General features: G+C 39.3%; 1 protein-coding gene across 1 annotated transcript; it reads right to left on the reverse strand.

Annotated features, from left to right (window-relative positions):
• Positions 1-500: 500 nt before the first annotated feature.
• LOC110971845 (plexin-C1-like) lies at positions 501-11378 on the reverse strand. The gene is made up of 16 exons (XM_022222248.2): positions 9861-11378; positions 8038-8160; positions 6994-7128; positions 6801-6901; positions 6476-6581; positions 6239-6401; positions 5906-6008; positions 5238-5313; positions 4766-4807; positions 4531-4664; positions 4238-4417; positions 4006-4114; positions 2766-2939; positions 2519-2680; positions 2247-2346; positions 501-2022 (listed from the first exon to the last, which is right to left on the reverse strand). Exons 1-16 carry the CDS (start codon positions 10863-10865, stop codon positions 1964-1966), a joined length of 2772 nt encoding a protein of 923 aa, XP_022077940.2. The 5' UTR covers positions 10866-11378; the 3' UTR covers positions 501-1963.
• Positions 11379-19300: the final 7922 nt, after the last annotated feature.

Raw genomic sequence — 19300 nt, forward strand, 5'->3', positions numbered from 1 at the left:
GTAACCACTTTAACCTTTAAAATAAACCTCCAAAATGACAGTTTTTAAATTACGCTACTAGGTTCAGGTTTCCTGAAGCATCTTGGAGAATTTAACACATATCTGTGGTTTTACGCTCTTTTAGCTGCTCCTGGTATCTTCCCCCCTGAACCACTAACACACCTTTAAACCTTTTCACCTCATCTGGTTCACTTAAACTCTGATCTCAACTTTCTTGCAAACCTTGTAAAACAATATTTTTCATTGTAATCAACTTGCTGTTAATGAACATTAGCGCTGTTTATTTTCTATCAGTGATGAAGGATTTGTATTTATTTCATTTCACTGACATTAATTCACTGCAGCTGCAACCCCTCATCTCTGTACATTTTCTACCAGTCTGTGTTGCTGCTGGCTTCTGCTGTTTTGGGTGTTTGTCAATAGTGATGAGTTTTTATTTGGTTTTTAAGTGTTACATTACACATTTAGGATGTAGATGTGTTTAAAAAAAGAACTCAAAGTCAAGACGTCACTTTTACTTGGTAGAATAAAAACATAACAAAGTTTAATATGCAGTCTGTTTCACTGATTTTCATAGTACTTACATGCAAAGACAAAAGTTAGAACAGGCAAAGAAACTGATTGTTTCATCTAAAGATCAATTACTTCATAAACGGTACATCCACAGACTGTCAAAGGAATAGATATCAGAAAGAGCTTCAATGGCCTTTTGCTTTATTGTAATGGTTCAGCATATTTGAGAAATAAGCAGATCTGTTTTCTGGCAGAGATAGTAAATATAAAACATAAATCTATACAACAACCAGTGTGCACAACACTAACTTGTAACATCACATAAAAAAGTAAGGGGTTTCCTGATGGTCTACAGCAGGGGTCAGCAACCTTTAACACTCAAAGAGCCATTTCGACCCGTTTCCCACAGAAAAGAAAACACCGGGAGCCGCAAAATCCTTTTGGCATTTAAAATGAAGACAACACTGCATATATCGCTTTTTTTTTTTTTTACCTCTATGCCCTTGTTAATCAGTCGTGATTAATTAATTACAAAGCTTCTAATTAGATAGATTCATTTTTTTTAATTGTGTCCTTCCACTAATATTTATCTTACTTGGTTAATGTCATTTTTGCTCCTGGACCTCATATGTTACGTAATGTTAGTTGGAAATCAATAATTTGCGAATGTCTATTTAACTTGTAAAATCTTAAGCTAATAACTTTTCTCCGGTAAGTCGCTGCCCTATTTTCCAAGAGGACACTCTTCTGACTCTGACCTGCTGCCTGGATGTGACATTGAGCCGTGTTCTTGCCAGTAACGTGTATTACCCTATCATTAGTACTTTTGACTCAAAGACAAGACGTGTCTTTCTTGGAGTGGAGCTTTAATATACAGGCTTGCCATTCTTGAGTACAAAACGATGTGAAACTACAGGCGTTGCTTCTCCAGGAGTAAAACAAAAAAAGGCATGAAACGTGTGGGAATCGGAAGCTCCATGTTGTCTCTCTGCATCAACTTTCCGCTCTCATGTCACAGGGGAAAACCCCGGCAGCAAATCCGGTGGAGTGACACGTCAAAATAAGAGCGGTAATTTCACAATAAAACTCTCTATATTAAAATAAATTGAAAGGCGCCTGAAAGGCAGAACAATTTATTTTCCAAAGTTACAGGAAGCCACAACAGAGGGCTGAAAGAGCCGCATGCGGCTGCGGAGCCACGGGTTGCCGACCCCTGGGTTTAGGGAGATGACAATGTAATTGTAAATCCTCTGTAGGTTTAGTCTGATTAGACACAAACCCAAACTCCTTAAATACAACTTTCCCTGAGTTAAACTATATACAAGGTGATGACCTGATACTGGAAAAAGTCAACTTTTGGGGTGAGAGAGAGATTACAGAAAGTCCTTTTGACAGATTGCGAGGCTAAAATTTTTGCCAGTAAACCTTGGATGGAGAAACTGGCAGCAGCTCACAGCTTGTTCTTGTCAGCGGTGAGTCTCTTTTGCCATCGGCAGATAAACACCAATGCTGAAAGACAAACAGTTACTGACTGACACTGAGCTGAAAAATAGAATTTCAACCATAAAGTTGTGTTGAATATGTTCTCAGTCAGTTTTTCTACCACAATTTCCTGATTGAAAATAGTAAAATAGTCTGTAATGTAGCATAATGTAAATAATAACAGGAAATCTAAATAAGATATTAAAAGTGATTCAGGCTCAGGCTTAGAATTGTAAATCAAATTAACTTACCAGCAACAATGCAGGGAATCAGCAGAAGACGCAGCGTCATAATGACTTTATGTAACAAAGACAGGGGTCTGAGCGAAACTGTCTTGTCACCATACTTTATCTAGAAAACAGTAAAAAGCTATTTTTACACCAAGAAGTTTCACCACAGCAATTGATCAAAATATATTCATTTTGTATTGATACCATTTGAAGTCAGGTGCATTAAAACTAAATTCATAGTATAATTACAATAAAGTTCAGATTGTATTCCACAGTTTAAATGAAAATTTTACCTTTAAATGCTGAAATTGTGGATCTGGTGGGCTTACAATCTCACAGACGAAAAAGTCACTACTGGCTTTTTGGGCAGTCATGCTGCAGGGATACATGATGTCTTCATGAACACCCCACACTGACAGCTCTGCTTCTGTCATCTCCAGTTTGTCTGCCTTTTTCTGAAATCAACACAGAAACAAATACAGAACTTTTCTGAACTGAAGTCTGTGTTTGTGCAGGTGTGATTAAAAAAATATGCTTTACCTCTATAGTGATGAGGACATCATCCCCTGTCCTCACGGATGTGAATTTGGTAAACTCAGGGTCTGGATAGTAGGTTATTCTGGTAGAGCAGGCCAAGGTTTGATTGGCTACTTTCAAATATACAGTGCTGCTGGAAATCCACTTTTCAGCTGCAGGTGAGTCATAGGTGAGTTTCTGGAGGAAATTAGATACATTCTGTGTTTTATTCATGTAATATATTCTGTGCATGACACGACTCAACATGACGGACTAAAACAATAAAACAACACCATCGACTAACACAGTTCAGTAAAAGATGAATGTGATGTCATATATGATGTGATATGACACACAGAAGCATTATTAAAAAGAATACAGCACTAAATGGACATTTTGTAAAGGAAAACGCATCAAAACCTATGCACCCCAACTCCCCATCCACCTCCATGACCCGAATGAGGATAAAGCCGTGTATAGATAATGGATGGATTTATTCAACAAAATCAAGCTCGTTTTGCAGGTCAAACTGCTGCTGAATGTTGCATTTTTGAAAATCAAAAACTCATATAATTTTTTTGAATCTTGAGCTGAAGGTAAACTTTACTGGTTTTTGTTAAGATTGAAAAAATATTTGTGGCCTGAGAAAAAAAATCCATCGTCTTATGGAGTCAATGCTCTGAAGTTGACTGGATCCAAGAATCCAATGACAACCATCCATCCATCCATTTTTCTAAGGCAGAGCCCAGCCACTCCATGGAGGAAACTTATTTCAGCTACTTGTATCTGTGATCTCATTCTTTTGGTCATTTGAAAGAACTCATGACCACAGGTGAAGATTGAAACATAGATGTAATGGTCAATCAACAACTTCTTCTTAGAGCTCAATGGTACGTCATTTTCAACAGATGGGCACATGGTTCAAAAGTTGCGTACATAAACACAACTTCAACTTCAACCCAATGGTGGTGCCAGAGTCCTCAAAAACTTGAGAAGGATCAAGGGACTGTTAGTTGGCCAGATTGAACAAGTTTTTACTAGTTTTATGGGGCTGCCATGCATGGCAGAGGTAGAAGAACAAAGAAGTGGCAGAAGAAGAAGATATATACGAAAACATAGAAATGTTATGAGTGCTGATGTAGCTTCACTGGCTGGCCCCTTAGTGCTGTGACATGACATAATACTATAATGTAGCAGGGAATGAAGTAACAGTATATTGTGAATAATAACGGTCCAGTGGGACATTGTGTGTCTACAGACAAACCTGATAGCTGCTGTTTTTGGGGAGTCTGACTTCCTGCAGGGCGTGGCTGTGGACGACTTCTTCCACAAACTCCAGGTTGGACCCTATGAGTGTGATCTCCCTCTTCCCACTGCAGGGCAGGAAACAACAGCCAATCAGAGAACACGTCTTCATTACTTCTTCACTGCCGGGCCTTCTCAGTTAACACCTGTGCATTTTGTAAGCAATGCAAAAAGATCAACTCCAAACAAACCTGATCCAGCTGCTGTTTGGTACAATGTCGGTGCAAGACGGCGCAGAGCGGTAGGTGATTATAGTGTTGCCATGGCAACTACCGTCTGGGAGAAGAACGCACACTTTGACCACGCCTTTATTATCTGTACTGGGAATGTGGAACGTCAGACTGACACCAGTGTTGTTCCAAACTGGAGATCTGACCCGAGCACACAGGATGACAGAGAACAAGATTCAGTAATGTCATAACAACATCCAACACTCAACAAAACCTAATCTAAGCTAATCGTAGCGATCTGTAAAGTGCCTCACTCTCGTGGAGAACAGTCCAGGTCCCCCTGGATCCTCACTCCAGTCACTTCTTTGAGGTTACGACCTGACAACATGGCATGGTTTCTGCCATAGAACGACATGATGCTGGGTGTGATGTAGGAGATCTCTGGCCTCTGACAACAAAATACAAAGAAATAATCAACTAAGTACAACAATACCATCTGCTGAAGGTATAACCTCTATTGAATGGGAACAAGGTGGGTTTCAGACTCACAGAAAAGCTCCCTCTATACTCCATCCTTTGGCAGACTCCATCCTGCAGAGGGAATACATTGATCGAGTTCACATGGCAGTCACTCTATAAGAGTCAATCTAAGGTCTGCTGTTGGCTTAACTCAAAAAATAGCAGCAGTCGAAGACAGCTCACCAAGCACACACCAACTGTAATAAAATACAGTAGAATTACTAAAATACTTCTATGTTGTGTGTGTCGCTTATATCACAGACAGACTCAGAGAATTACAGTCAGCTGTTCAGTCTTAATGTGTTGTAACTTTTAATTCTTATCATTTTATTGTCTTTCAGTTAGTCTTTAAGTCACTGTGTTTTATTGTGTTTAATGTTCTATTAAATTATATAAATGTCTCAAAATTAGTAATGTGAGGTTGATGCAGGATTTGGAAACACATGTAGGACACGTATGGAGCGTGGAAAAGTCAGTGGTAGATGAAAACATGCATCATTACATCTGACACTCCTTCATTAGCCCAGGAACAGCCGCTTCTGCTCCATCCACATCCAGCCTTGATACACTGCTGACACCTGAGGAGACGACAAGCACTTACTGGGGCTGAAATCAGCATCAATATAACAATAGTGACACAGATTTCAATAACTTAGTTGTGTACATTGACAGTGTACATGTACACTGTCATCACTGATTTAATGTGGACTTTATACATATTTTAATAAATTATTTTAAAATGATTTACCATTGTCCAATCCTACATACACATAATTTCCCTTTCAAATAACAGCAAATATTTGTAACATTACAATGTTTTAGCTAATTTAAACACCATAAAATAGTGCAGTTTTACAGTCAATAATTGTAAAGGAAAAAATAATATTTTTGAAACTACAGATTTGAAATGTGGACATTATTTACAGCTTTGGCCTGTTTTTAATGGTTGCTGAGTAAATTAACTATTATGTGACTTCATTAGTCATCTTCTGTAATGTAACAAAACAGGGAGGATCTGTAAAATATCTGGAAATAATTTTTTAAATATTACAAAAATATATTTCATCTAATTTCTTATTATAACATATTATATAGTAATGTAGTTTTTCATCTCTTCTCTGTTAATTGTAGTAGATATGATTTTTCCACAGTGTCTCTGAATGGACTTACAGAGCAGAACTTGGTGGTCCATTGATGTCAGGACAGTCGGTTACTCTGACTTGTTCTGACAGTTGCGTCATCTGAAGTCTGATCTTTATTGTGACAAGCATTCCTGTAATGGAACAAGAAATATGATGAATGTTTGGTCATAGATTTCTGCAATATCTGTGCTCATGTGGTGTTATACTATACTATCATAAGAGACAACAAAGATCTGTCTACTATTTCATCTGTCAGAGGTAGCTCCGTTCTATCCCTAGTTTTTAAAAAAAATATATTTAGGGCAATTTTTCAAAATAGCGATGCAATTAACTAGGTTATTACATTGATCAAGTCACTGACCGTCAGCAGGAAGCATGCCGTTGGAGAGGATGCAGGTGCATTGTGGGAACTGAGGAAGAGGGCTATTGTGGCTACAAAGCTCACTGGAAGTTGCAGAGAACTGACAGGCGAAGTTGGACGGGTTCTGACCCACAGTCAGGTGTGTCTGGACTCTTAATACGATCTGAGAAAGACATGAGTGATGAATACCTGATAGTTAAAACTGATTCCCATCTTAACTGTGTGTGAGAGCTGCACCTGTCCACTGGAGTCCTTCACAACTTTGTGGGAAACCATTTTCTGCTGGGAATCATCAGGAATGGCCAACCAGTCTGAATCTTTGCAGTCATCTTCAAAAGTGCAACTGGGAATAGAAAAATAACATCAAGTTTAGAATCCATTCAAGATGGGCCCCCTGACAGCTCAGCAGGCTGAGCAGACATACAGGAGAATCCATTCACTGCATGTCATTCCCCCACACTTCCTGTCTCTCTCTACACTGGTCTCTATGATAAAGGCAAAAAGGCCAAAAAATACTTGACAAAAATGAATTCTTTCAAGATGCAGGTGTTGTTTTACTAACCTTGTGGTCGAGGCACACCAGACACAGTGTGGATCCTGAGCAGAGCAACAGTCTTGAAAGTTCGTGTACGTGCTGCACTTCGCCACAGCTACACGCTCCATCTACAGCAGAACATCCACAAACACTTTCAAATGCAGCATGACTACGAGGGGACACTGAGATAATATGAAATCAGTAATATGAGTAGAAATACCTGGTTTCTAAATGGCACATACACATGTTTCTGATCCACTGGATCCAGAAGTATTCTGGGAAACACTTTCCGGTCGTCATCCCCGCTGTAGAGCAACGTGGGACAGGCGGGGTGAAAGTTCCTGTCCACAGCAAGCTGACAACAACAATGGAGCTCTGTTAACTTTCTGAGAGACTGTGCTACTATGGTATTAAACACTAAAGGTGGAACTGAAAATTGTGAATTCTGTGTTTGATTGACAGCCAGCAAACTATAGTATGACCACCAGTGAACTCACAGGGGTATTTTGAAGTAGCTTGATAACGTTGATATCTGACTTCATCAGGCTTCATAAGTTTGGCTTAAAGGTTTCGAAATGTTTGTTATCATAAAGGAATCTCACGAAAAGAAATGTGGTGATGTTTGCTTCAGGAGGGGAAACTGTGGGTGGAAATAACATGAAAAGAGGAAGAAGAAAAAAGTCGACTGCTGCAGAGAAACCCAAAACCGAGAAATTATTAACTACAAGCATTTTCTCACACGCACAAGCGACCCTACACAGAATGGGGATAAATTATATCCACTCCACATCGAAAGTATAGGGACATTTTATTTTAATCCATGCATCAGCACATTCAGTTTGAAACAAAATAAAGATGCTACATTAAAGTGCCAAGCTTTAACCGGAGCTACGCTGGGTTGGTCCATCTTCATATACCGTCTATGGTAGTCCTAGTTTTAGCTGCATTTCTTTTTCTCTATGGTAGTTTCCATTATTTTGTGTTAAAATCTGTAAAGGTTTTGACTTTGTGCCGGTTGGTCACAGTGGAGCAAAGACGGTAGCAAATCAACCTGCATTCTACACAGCTCCATGGTGACAACCTTTCATGCTTTCTTCACTGCCATTAGATAAAAAACAAAATTTAGAAAAGCATTTCTCCTGCCTGATGACAATAATAACGTAGGACATTAATCAATGTGTGGGGATGCAGGACAAGAAGTAAAAATGCTGTGCAGTCGAGCATTTTCTTCCTGATCTCAGTTACATACGGCTTTCACACTCACCTTGATGAGCTGTCCTTCTGCCGTCCCGATAAAGAAAACCATCCAGGCCTTCTGCCTCACTGCCAGCACAGAGGTCATGAAGTTCTGCCTGAACAGCACTGCCTTCGGTCTCAGGGTTTTTGGCTGAGAAGCAGAAACACACTCATCATTAGGTCTGGAACATATTAGAACTACTCAGAGATAGAACTTTATGGTCCTGCATAAGCAAACAGACAATCACAGGTCTTCATTAACTGCTGCTGCTGGATCACTGAGAGCTCAAAGTCAGTTGTTTTTGTTTGTGATTTTCTCTCTTGTTCAATACGAGGCACGACAGGGAGGTGTAATCATATGTATTAGTGTCATCTAAGGAAAGAGTAAGACAATTTATCTGGGCACGTATCATTTTTCATTATTTATTATTTTTGTTTGTACCTAAATTACTTTGGATTCTTTCTGGACACAACAAAAAATAAATCACTGTCACCAAATAAATAATGCTTAAACCATACAGCTCACTGGATCCACATATTGATCACAGCCAACAGTATTTCATGAAGTGCTTACAGTCTGGACTCTCAGAAAAATAATGGTTCTAAATGGTTCCTCAGAAGGCTCTCTGGCTCTGGACGGCTTCCACTGAATTAAGTGTTGATGGTTTTTTGTTTTTAACGGCAAGCAATTAGTAAACGAACAAAATAAATAAATAAGTCCTTATTGATAAACCTGTGGAGAAATGCCCATCATAATTTTCCACATCCTAAGTTGGTTTTGTTTCATTGTTTTTAAATGTGTCGGTTAAAAGGATATTTTGTATCAAATATTTTTAAAAATATTTATAATTTGAACTAATAATTAAATTGGACAGAATTCAATTCACATTTTAAAAATGCATTTTCCCCGTAATTATGCAAAATGATCTAAATCAAGTTTAATTAACAAGCTCAAACAAACAACTAACAAATCATAAATCTAAAATTGGAGTTTTATTCTATTTTCATAGTTTATTAATCTTGCTTATTTATTTCACTTCTAACACACTCAGTAGCTGTCAATAATAAAGGTAGAAAATGTAGCTTTATTATTGATAATACAATATAATATAATATAATATAATATAATATAACATAATATAATATAATATAATATAATATAATATAATATAATATAACAGTGATCATCAGACACGGCACACTACAGAGGTGTATTGCATCGACTTGAGCAGAAAATTAGCCCAATTTTCTAAATGCAATAGTAAAACAAAACTAACTATTAATTAATTATTAATTATTTAAATAATTCTATCATTTCTTTTTTCTTATGTTTTTCAAAATTAATGAGAAATGTAATCTTTGTTCATAAAAACAGCAAATAGTATATTCCACAGCCATAGTGGCCTAAAATGTGCATGTTTCATTGTTTCTGCTTTTGAGAAGCATGATAAATAAAGTGTATTATTCTAATAATGATAATAATAATAATAATAATTATTATTATTATTATTATTATTATTTAGTGTCATTTAAAACTGATTTGCAGAAAACTGACAATTAGATTTTTTCACTTTTAGTGAAACATTTTCTCTTTGTGTCTTTTCTTTCTTTTTCTTTTTTTTGACTTTGGTGACTCAGGTAAACAGTCTACTTCCTTCTACTTACTACTTTTAATAAATTGTACTTATTTTTGAGCTTCAGTTTACGATTGTAGAAATGTTTAACACGATGTAGAAATGTTCCATCTTGCTCTACCCTGTTCTACATTTAAAGCGCTCTGTAAAAGTACAGAATATTATAATTAGTAGCAGAGCTGATATCTGTGAACTTCATTCTGTCCTATGGACCCACCGTCACCGTCCCTTCTGGCTTGTCTTTAGAGGTGTGGAAGTCTGAATCTTTATCGGTCTGTCCGCTCATATCAGGGCTGATGTCAAACACCACCAGCTCGGTGTTGCTTTCTCCTTCGTCCACACTGAACACTCCGCTCCACAGCACCGGCTGCGGCCCCGGGATGACGGAGGAGGCCAGCAGCCTGTTGCCTCCACCATCAGACACACTCAGAATGACACCCTTCACTGACTTAAGAGTGTCACACTTTCTCTTTATGCCATCAAACCAAAGGAGACGGACTCTGTTGCTGTTACCTTCTGGCATCACGTTGGAGAACAGAAATATGACTGAGCTGATCTGAAATCCGTCCACGAACTCCACGTCGCCTGTACTTCTGATCACAGCTGTGCCTGAGCTGTCTGTGAAAGAAAATATTCCTCCGTTTTGATCGTGATCTGCATCCTGAAGGTTGATAGTCTGGGAATCGGAGATACACCTGCGCCTCTCAGGTTGTTGGATCGCGGTCAGGATGTATGTTTCGCTCCGAGTTGGATTCTTCTTCAGATCCACCAGAAAGCTGACGGAGCCGCTGCTGTGCCTCAGAGGTCCCACCTGGATGTGTTCCCGGTACAGCAGCTTGGAGATGTCGTGCAGGTCCAGAACCTCGCAGTAGCCGCACTGGTTGTCGGCCATCCCACAGATGAACACAGAGTTGTTCTTCACGAACGGCAGCAACGTGCTGACGCTGAAAGTTGCGTTCCAAGCGGCCGTCTCAGAAACCCGGTAAAACCGCTCATCATTCGGGTCGTCCGCGCTCTTCAAGATTCCTCCCAGGGTCAGACTGCGGACCAGAGTCAGGTCGTGTCTTAACTGGTACAGCTTCGTATCTGTGGCGACGTAAACCCCGCTGGTGGCCACCGCGAACTGACGGATGTCTTCATCAAAAAGGAATTCTCCATGGTGGTGCAGACAGAGACCCTGTTCTCCCCAGAGGACAGAAATCAGAACGAGCAGCTGGATCATGTTGTAGGTCTGCTCTCCGGCACACTGGCTCCACGCGTAAAAGCGCAGAAAGGAGAAGTGCTGAACGTGGGAGGGACGGAGCGCGCACAGAGAAACTGAAAACTGACACGTTATAAATCTATCTATCTATCTATCTATCTATCTATCTATCTATCTATCTATCTATCTATCTATCTAGAGGTCTTTGAAGCAGAGTGATGCAGTTGTTTGTAGTTACTGATTCAACTAAGAGTTCTTCATCTTAGCAGAGTGCTTAAAACTATGTGAGGTCATCTTCCAAAGGTTGAAGCTTCACCTTTCAACAAACTCTAGTCAAGAGTCAAAGTGTGGTGTTTTCTTTACAACTCTCTCATTAAGCTGTGACCAGTCAGAAGTTGTTGTTTACAGTCTCTTCTATCTCAGCTACTGAAGCTTATATCTCTTTTAGAGGACTCGTGTGTTGGTGGCCTCACTTGCTGATCTCTTTCTTACAGTCACTCATTTTGAGGACGGACAGCTCTAGGCAGATTTACACGTGTCATGTTCCTTCCATTTCTTATTGGTGAATTTAACTGTACTCTAAGGGCTATTCAGTGGAACTATCCAACCCCTGACATGCCTTTAGATAGCCTTTCACAGAGAAACCACTAGTTATGTCTTCATGGTGGAGCTATATCCACGAGAACTCATCTTCCAGATACAGTACAGTTGTCTTTATACTACAGTCACTTGAGACATTCACTGCAATCAGATGATGTGCATTTAAACTGTGTGACAGCTAACACCAACTGGCTGCATATGTTTTGAATTATGTGATTAACTTTCAAAGCAGTCAGTACTTATGCAATCTCATGTTTACCATTTTTAATTAAATTGGATTTCTTTGTAGAAATCTATTTTCATTTTGACATAAAATAGTTATTTCTTTGTAAATTCTTGTCAAAATACCTGAAAGAAATTGATCATAATTCAATGGGTAAATGTTTAAAAGGGAGACAATATTTTAATCAGCTCTGGATTCGGAGAAACAATCAGCAGTCACATCAGTCTTAAGTTTGATAGTTCCTGTTCTCAGCAAGCAGATAGCAAATCTGCAGCTTTAGTTTCTATGACAGAGCTGCTGTGTTGGCAAATATTAAAAATGCATTTAAAAGTAGTCTTTTGATTTATTTTAAATTGGAAGGCAAAATGAGCAAGAAATCAAAGGACTGAACAGGAAACAAAGTTAAAGTTGCAGAGATGTTGAGGTCAGGTCTGGTTTGTTGTGTTTAGCTCACTAATGAATGTGATTGCACTAAAACAAATGACAACATTAACATCAACACCCAAAATATAAATCATCACCAAACCTATTATTATAACTCAATAGAATAAATAAAGTATTTATACTCTATTTTCACTGTATAAATACTCTGCTCAGTTTCAAAGCTCAGCAAATTTCAAATCTGAGGCACAAGGCAGCCTTATTTTTCTGCTGCTGAGATGTCCGCAAAAAGCATAAAACCTCTTCAGATCTATTTGTGGTTTGACACCTTTTAGAAGACGGGCCACACTGTAGCAGCATCTGGTTACGTGGGCAACACTTTCTGCATTTGTCCCTCTCAGGAAGGAAGATGTTTTTTCCATCTAACTCAATGCTCCACTTTGTCTGTTTTTGCAGTCCTGCACATGATAAATGCAATACTGGCTTTGTCACAATGATGTTTGAAAATCTCCTCCATGCAGCAGTTTTGGATGATATTTTGTGCTAGAATCCATAATTATGCACAAGTTCTCCATTTAAAAGTAGCGGCACTGGTGCAAGCATCCTTGTTTAGGTTGTACGATTCTGAATCCTGCTCACAACTTTGCAATAATTACTGAGATTTTAGATTGAGCTCAAAGCTGCTGTTCACTTATTGAAGCAGACATTTTGTGTCAACTCTGCACTTAAACCGTTCTGTACACTGAAAGTCACATCCAAAAAAATACACCCAAAAGTTTGTTCTCCCCAGAAAAACAAAGCTCATAGACTGAATATATGCAGTATAATCAATATACTCAATAGCTAGTATTTTCCCCTTTCACTTTGATCACGGCTTTCAGTCTTTCAGGCGTGGAATGTACGAGGTTCTTGAGTATGGATGCTTCTATCTTCCCCCACTCCTCCACAGCCCTAGAGTTGAATTGTTTCATGGTGGTCGATGGTGGACTGGTAAAGATGTGACTGTTCAGGATTCCCCAGCAGTTCTCAATTGGGTTGAGGTTAGGGGAGTTTGGTGGCCGTCTCTCCACAGAAAGCCAGGTAGATGCTCAGAAGACCATAGCTGAGTCATACAGGCAGTGTGAGCAATGGGCAACATCTTGCAAAAATACCAGTTCTGAACGTTTGTTAAACATTTTCCATTCAGTCACAGGTCCCGATTTTTTCCTCCTGGCCAAACCTGGAAGTAGAAAGTTTTCTAGAATGCTGTTGGTATAATACAGGGGTCCTCGGTTTACGACGTCCTCGACTTACGGTGTTTCGTCGTTGCTGGTAATGTGGAAGTACTTGGCGAATGGAGTGGATGAATATGTCGTCTCTTCATCTACCTTGAAGTTAATATCTTCCTCAGTCTGTCTCGATGCTAACATGGTCTCTCTCCTTAGCGTGCCATGATGCTAACAGTGCTCCAACTCTCCCTGTAGGTCAGAGATGCCTTCATGAGCCTCACCAGTGGTGCTGTGAAGCTCTTCCTGAAGGGTGATAAAATGAGAAGACTGCTCCAAGAAGCTGTGAAGTCCTTCGTACTATTAACTCTTAACGAGAATAGTCAAGCTAGGCTACTTCAGGAAGCTTTTATTTAAACCGCTGTGTGCTTCCAGGTCCAGTGCTGTGGAGAGGTGGGCACCCAGGACTCGGGCAATAGCATCCCCGACTCCTGTCAATGCAGGTCCCCCTACAGGAGTTATGATCTGGGATATGGAGGATGTAAATTGAAGCCACAGGTTGGGTTTAGAAGAAGTCTAATCTGCGTATTTGTTGGGTTAAACTTCAACATAAGAGTCTCTCCAGGTAACTGCGGTTTATAGCATGTTGCTAGGCTAGCAGGAGGAAGTTTATGTAGGTAAGTCTCTGTTGTTGTTTTTTTTAAGTAAAAGCCCCTAGTTAGCTGGAAAAAGGTTAAGAGGATGCACTGACTACATTATTAAAAAAAATTTCTGTAATGTGCGGCGGCATGGCTCAGTGGGTAGGGTGGCCGTCTTGTAACTGGAGGGTTGCCGCTTCGATCCCCGGCCCATCGTGCTCATGTCGAGGTGTCCCTGAGCAAGACACCTAACCCCTAATTGCTCCTGATGGGTTGTGGTTAGCACCTTGCATGGCAGCTTACGCCATCAGTGGGTGAATGGGTGAATGTGATGTATCATGCTTTTACCTTATGGACCCTCTGGCACTGGCCTTTTGATAATTCCCAAGGTGAATACAGTGACACATGGCGAGGCAGCTTTTCAACATTATGGCCCTCGCCTGTGGAACAGCCTGCCAGAGGACCTGAGGGCTGTAGAGAACATAGAGACTTTTAAATGCAGGCTCAAGACTCACCTTTTTAAACTGGCTTTTACATAATGCTTTTATTTTATCTTAAGGCCTTGATTTATACTGTTTATTCCCTGGTTTTGCTTTAATTTCTATATTTATTTTATTATTTTGTATACTATATTATTATTTCACTATCTATTTTACCATTTATTTTACTATTTATTTACTATTTTACTATTCTTTATCTTTTAGTTGCTATTTTATTCTTCAATTTTTAGTTTTTACGTGTTTTTTTAACACGCCTATTTTAGATTCCAGTGTTTCCTCAGTGGGGAGCCGTCTGCATCTGGGGCTTTGGCAGGGCCTGGGCCTAATGGCCCTGGAGCTAGGTGGCCTGTTGGCCCTGATGGGGCCTGCTGCTGCCCCGGGTGCGGGCGACTCTCATTGATGGTGTTTCCTCTTTCTGGTGCTTCTGCTCTCAGCCAATAGACACTATTATTTCTTTTACAATAGTGTGCGTGTGCGTCTGACCGTCTGCGTGTGTATGTCTGTGTGTTCTTAGGAAGTATGCTGTGGGGCAGGGTTTGGGAGGGATGTGGGCCATTGTCTTTTTATTGTTTTTTACTGTTTGTTTTTAAATTGTTAAGCACTTTGTGCTACTTTTGTATGAAAAGTGCTATACAAATAAACTCTGATTGATTGATTGATGTAAAGCGCTTTGGATAAAAGCGCTATATAAATACAACCATTTACCAATGTCACAAACCTCAGCCTCCGCTAGCAAAAAGAATTGCACTGAAGTCCATGAGAAGACATACTTCCTTCTCAGTTGATTTGTTACCTCAGTAAACACTTTTCTAATAGGTTTATTGTCACGCAACTGGGCCGGTGAACCCCAGCAGCAGGCAGACAGACAGATAGATGGGTAAAATAAGGTTTATTAAAGAAAATGACAAAACACAACTATAGTGACAGGAACTAAGGCAGCGAGAAAAAACCCAAATAAACTAGGGCTGTGATCCTTCAGGACAAAAATATAACAAGGCTGAGGAGAAGTACTTACGAACAGAGGAACTAAAACAAAGGGGCAAACATAAATTGAGGTAATCCAAGGGTAGAGTCCAGGGGGGAAAATCCAAGAAGGGAAAAGGCAGAAAGGGTCCAAAAACATGTGTAGTCCAGGAGGGAAACAGAGGCAATGGCAGTGTGTCATGGCAAACAATGAACCGGCAAAGGCTGAAGGAAAATGGCAGAGCTTAAATAACAAGGGAAGGGACCAGGTGAATAGGATTGGGCTGATTGCCACAGCTGAGAGTGATGAAGTAATCAAGTGACAGAGCCAAGGGACAAGCGACAGGGAGAGAGACAGAAGAGGAAGACGACAGACAGAGGGAGACAAACACACAAACCAAAAATACACACAGACGGTCAAAATTTGAGAAAAGGGAGGAAAGGTGGAAAACAAAGGCAAAAGCCAGACCATAACCATGACAGTTTATGGTCTCAATTGCGAGTTCAATGCCTCAGTTAATGCAGCATGATGTTAATTTTGTAAATTTGAGGGCGGGGCCACCTTCTGGATGAAATCTTGCATTTTGAGTTCACCAAAGTTCTTAAAAAATTTCAAACTTGAAGCCATCTGTTACATACAGTCTGTGGTTGTTTTTCCAGTGGTTAGCGGGCAATGTTGGGGAAACTGAAATCCCAGCAAGCACCTGGCTAATAAACAGTAAAATCACACAATTGCTCAGTGTGGAAGAAAAAAATCCTCTAAATAATCATTACAAATAAAAGTCATGATAATAAATGTGATTTATTAATTCACGCTAAAATAGGGGAAGGGCAGGTTTAAACTATGTGAGTTAAAATTAACATTAAAAACAAAACCAGACAAACACATTATACAAGTGAGAACAAGCTCTGAGACGAAACATTGACCACTGGCGTCAGAAAGAATTTATGGATTCAAAGTGAAAATTTGGTCTATCATTTACATTTTCAAACCACAAGATGGCAGCTTTATTCAGCTTTTAGTCACTTTCACATCCAAAAATTAGATTTCACTCAACAGTTGAAGACTTTAAATAGGAATAAAACTCAAAAATATACACCAGAGAAACAGAAATAATATTCACAGACTTTTCCATCTCCTGCTTAAAACCTGTATCTGACTTTGCGCTGTTTCAAATCTTGACACTAAAATACTGGATTCGTGTTCAGAAATATTCATGTTTGGTGGCTTTTTGCCTCTGTTGAACATAAAAAATCATTGCAAAGCTTGTTGCTTTGTAATTTATTTGTTTTTTTTATATGAATGAAGAAAAGGTCACCACCTTGATTACATCGTGGCTGCTTTTTTTTTTTTAAATAATGAAAAGTTACTTGTGCTTTGGGTAGGGGGCCGTGAACAGCAGAATTTTACCAGTTTTGGACCTTTGTGCTGTAACTATATATGTCTAGATCATAAAATATGACAGAAATGATCTAAATCTCAGTTGTTCACAGGTTTGACCACTCTGCTTCTAACCCCCTCATACACACGTGGACAAAATTGTTGGTACCCCTCAGTTAAAGAAGGAAAAACCCACAATTCTCTCTGAAATCACTTGAAACTCACAAAAGTAACAATAAATAAAAAATTATTGAAAATTAAATAATCAAAAACAGCCATTACTTTTGAATTGTTGATTAACATAATTATTTAAAAAAACAAACTAATGAAACAGGCCTGGACAAAAATGATGGTACCTCTATAAAAGATTGAAAACTATTTGACCAGAGTGACATGATTAACTCAGGTGTGTCATTTAATTGACATCACAGGTGTTTCCAAACTCATAATCAGTCAGTCTGCCTATTTAAAGGGAGACAAGTAGTCACCCTGCTGTTTGGTGAAAAGGTGTGTACCACACTGAACATGGACAACAGAAAGCGAAGGAGAGAATTGTCCCAGGACATCCGAAAAAAAAATTATAGACAAACATCTTAAAGGTAAAGGCTATAAGACCATCTCTAAACAGCTTGAAGTTCCTGTGACAACAGTGGCTCATATTATTCAGAAGTTCAAGACCCACGGGACAGTAGCCAACCTCCCTGGACGTGGCCGCAAGAGGAAAATTGATGACAAATTGAAGAGACGGATCGTTGGAATTGTATCCAAAGAGCCCAGAGCAACCTCCAAAGAAATTAAAGGTGAACTCCAAGGCCAAGGTACATCAGTGTCAGATCGCACCATTCGTCGTTGTTTGAGCCAAAGTGGACTTCATGGGAGACGACCAAGGAGGACACCACTGCTGAAAAAAACTCATAAAAAAGCCAGACTGGAATTTGCAAAAATGCATGTTGACAAGCCACAAAGCTTCTGGGAGAATGTCCTTTGGACAGATGAGACCAAACTGGAGCTTTTTGGTAAGGCACATCAACTCTATGTTCATAGACTCAAAAACCAAGCATACGAAGAAAAGAACACTGTCCCGACGGTGAAACATGGAGGAGGTTCAGTAATGTTTTGGGGCTGCTTTGCTGCATCTGGCACAGGGTGTCTTGAAAGTGTGCAAGGTACGATGAAATCTGAAGACTATCAAGGCATTCTGGAGAGAAATGTGCTGCCTAGTGTCAGAAAGCTTGGTCTCAGTCGCAGGTCATGGGTCTTCCAACAGGACAACGATCCAAAACACACAGCCAAAAACACCCAAGAATGGCTGAGAGAAAAGCGTTGGACTATTCTAAAGTGGCCTTCTATGAGCCCAGATCTGAATCCCATTGAACATATGTGGAAGGAGCTGAAACATGGCATTTGGAGAAGACACCCATCAAACCTGAGACAACTGGAGCTGTTTGCTCATGAGGAGTGGGCCAAAATACCTGTTGACAGCTGCAGAACGCTCATTGACAAATACAGAAATCGTTTAATTGCAGTGATTGCCTCAAAAGGTTGTGCAACAAAATATTAAGTTATGGGTACCATCATTTTTGTCCAGCCCTATTTCATTAGTTTGTTTTTTTAAATAATTATGTTAATCAACAATTCAAAAGTGATGGCTGATTTTGATTATTTAATTTTCAATACATTTTTATTTATTGTTACTTTTGTGAGTTTCAAGTGATTTCAGTGAGAATTGTGGGTTTTTCCTTCTTTAACTGAGGGGTACCAACAATTTTGTCCACGTGTGTATATCCCCATCATCAGGGCAGAAAGGGATCTTAAAAAGGTTCAAGACATACCCTCCTAAGACCTGACGTCCATCTATGTGGATTTTTTTCTTCAAAAAAAGTGTTTTGTTCATCATCATCATCATAGTAACACTAATAATAATATCTAACAACTAACAATATAAATATAAGTAACATAGTTTTGTAAGGCTGCGCGATAACAATGTGATGTTATAATGAACATTCTCTAAAAACAATAGAAAGGGGGGTAGTGACTGCAGTGCTACAGTGCAGTGTACAGTGTGCAGGAGTGTATGTGCATATATTTAAATCTCACTTGCATATTTACTAGATCCAGTCAAAAAAGTAGCAAAAATTTTTTACCTCTGCCCAGTCACAGCTGTAAATGAGAGTAAACAACAGCAGTTCAGCGGTGTGTAAAAACACATGAACATGGTCTAAAAATTCTCAGCAAATCTGAGGACACAAAAATGAAGCTCAACAAACACTGCATCCATTTTAAACATGATAGCAGCAGGCATGCTTGGCAAACTTCAAAAATGTCAGCAGTTGTTTTTCTGCGGCTCCAGAGTGGAAGGAGCTTCTACGAAGCTTATCGTTTTTTTGTGCTTTGAAATGGACTGCCATATGACCAGAAATACTTCTATTGTTAAGTCAAATGTTTTGTTAAATTCTTCTGCCACATGTTGCTCAGAAACAAACAAAATGACATAAGAAATGCATTGCCTAAAAAATGGAGAAACAACAAGATGTAAGTACGATAAATACTGAAATAATGTAAGTA

This window comes from Acanthochromis polyacanthus, chromosome 1 (genome assembly GCF_021347895.1).
Source record: "Acanthochromis polyacanthus isolate Apoly-LR-REF ecotype Palm Island chromosome 1, KAUST_Apoly_ChrSc, whole genome shotgun sequence".
Taxonomy (NCBI): Eukaryota; Metazoa; Chordata; class Actinopteri; family Pomacentridae; genus Acanthochromis; species Acanthochromis polyacanthus.